The sequence below is a fragment of the Myotis brandtii genome, unplaced genomic scaffold (genome assembly GCF_000412655.1).
Source record: "Myotis brandtii unplaced genomic scaffold, ASM41265v1 scaffold407, whole genome shotgun sequence".
Classification (NCBI taxonomy): Eukaryota; Metazoa; Chordata; class Mammalia; order Chiroptera; family Vespertilionidae; genus Myotis; species Myotis brandtii.
The window spans coordinates 46909-49209 of record NW_005365639.1 but is presented as its reverse complement, the minus strand read 5'-3'; the positions used below and the strand labels follow the sequence as shown (position 1 = coordinate 49209).

Genomic DNA, 2301 nt, shown 5'->3' with positions numbered 1-2301 from the left:
AGGTGTGAGATGGTACCACATTGTCATTTTGATTTGCATCTCTTGGATGATTGGTGACTTTGAGCATGTTTTCATATATCTCTTGGCCTTCCTTATGTCTTCTTTTGAAAAGAAGACATATCTATTTAGGTCTGTTGCCCATTTTTTGATTGGGTTGTTTATCTTCCCTTTGTTAAGTTGTATGAGTTCGCTGTAAATGTGAGATTAAACCATTATTGGTGATAACATTGGCAAATATGTTCTCCCATTTAGTGGTCTTTCTTGTTGTTTTGTTGATGGTTTCTTTTGCTGTACAGAAGCGTTTTATTTTGATGTAGTCCCATTTGTTAATTTTCTCTTTAGTTTCCCTTGTCCTAGGAGCTATATCTCTATCTATCATCTCTATCTCCATTTATCTCTACCCTATCTATCATCTATGTACCTATTATCTATCTAGCGTTTATCTATCTTTCATCTTATATATCTGAATTCTCCCAGCTTCCCTTCCATGTCTCCCGCCCACCTGCCTGGTTACCTCTTCCCTTGGGGCAAAACTCAGTGATTAGGAACACACTTACCTTTCTGATATTTTCAATGAGGCTAATGCCATCAATTAATACAACTCCAGAGCTTATGGTCTCATCTCCAGTTAACATTTTCAATATAGTGGTTTTTCCGGCTCCACTTAATCCAAATAATCCAAAGCATTCAGAATTTTTTACGACAAGGGAAACATTTCTTACAGCATTTACAACTCGACACTTATAATAAGTCTGAAAACATTAAAAAAATCACAATGTACTGAAGCACCGATTGTGGGTCACCCACAATTATAACTGCTACCTGTGGACAGTTTCTCAGGAGCACTCTGCCTTCCAGCCATCTGTTTTACCAGGATATGCACAGACCCCACAGCAGCCCAATGAATTCGTCCAATACATCCTTGGCAGGGACAAAGCTCAGGGAAATATTGTCACTGAACGACTTTACCTTCACAAGTTCTTTGAGAAGCAGTGGGCTATTCTTCAATTTAGGAGACTGTGCCAAGACTTTCTTTCTTTCATTTTCTACATTTTCATCCACATATTCGTTGCTTACATGCATGGACTCTTTAGCCTATATTTTCAAAACAAGGACCACAGATGTGAATACATGTTAGAGATCTCGTATAAACTGAGTGGGATTTTGAACGCTGACCTGAAAGAGTAATTTCAAAGATGTCAGAAAATATTGGACTAATTTTCAAAAGTCTTCCTACCAAGTTCCTAAATTCTTATGAAAGTTTATTCTTGATTTGCTTACTTTTGGAAACTATAGAATGAACAAGTTTTTCTACCACTGTGAGGAAGCAGCATGTTCTTGTCAGTAAAATGGACACATCATGGAAAACAAAAGCCACATCAATACTGTTATTGTCTAAGTACCATTTGTTACAACTAAAATATGTTCATGAGACAATGTGAACTGAGAGAGGAGAAAATGGCCTCTTTCTTTTTGAGGGAAGGCTGAATTGAATACGAAGAACCACTGAGAGCGTGAACACAGGTGGGGATAAGAAGAAAGGCCACCATCAGCAATGGGAACTTAGTAAAAGATGAAGGAGTGAAATGATTCAGTGTGGCTTGTAGAAGCAAAACAGTCAGAAGTTAGGAAAATTCCTGGGCAAGTGGAATGGGGAAAGTAAGACAAGAAAATTAAATATGGAAGAGAAACCAAGATGGCGGCATAGGTAAACACCGGAAATTGCTGCCTCGCACAACCACTTCAAAAATACAACTAAAAGACAAAACGGACATCATCCAGAACCATAGGAAGGCTGGCTGAGTGGAAATTCTACAACTAGAAGGAAAGAGAAAAGCATACCGAGACTCAGAGGAGGTGCGGTGTGGAAGTAAAGTGCAGAGGTACGGAGGCACATGCGGAAAGGGCTGGCGGCTGAGGACACGGTTGTCTTTTTCAATCGGGAGGGAGTCTCAAGTTCCCAACTGCTCTGAACTCCAGTTCCGGGCGAGTCTCTGGGGACCCAGACTCATACGGGGAGAGGCTAGACTGTCTGGCATCGGTCGGACCTTGAGGGCAGCTTACTCTCAGAGGTGCTTGCAGCGATTACTGGGACACTGAGAAGCAGGGCCTCTTAGAGCAGGACTGAGGAGCAGCCATAGCTGCTTGCTCTGCCCTGTTGATCCCCTGGGACCCCGCCCCACCCAAGCCGTGCACTGAGGCTTTTGCATATGAAAGGCCCGGCCCTTTGTAATCTGAAAATTACTTAACAAACTGCAGCTGCCCCAAGGCCCCAGGGCAACTTGCATTGCTTTACAGCTG

At 41.9% G+C, this 2301-nt stretch overlaps 1 protein-coding gene across 1 annotated transcript in view; it reads right to left on the bottom strand.

The window, feature by feature from the left end:
- The window catches only part of LOC102243953 (ATP-binding cassette sub-family A member 3-like), a gene marked incomplete at its 5' end in the record, with an annotated part of 66719 nt that overhangs the window by 24181 nt on the left and 40237 nt on the right, over positions 1-2301 (bottom strand). Inside the window, 2 exons of the mRNA XM_005873363.2 lie at positions 558-752; positions 970-1095. Coding sequence (XP_005873425.1) covers positions 558-752; positions 970-1095 — 321 coding nt within the window. The remainder of the gene's footprint in view (positions 1-557; positions 753-969; positions 1096-2301) is intronic.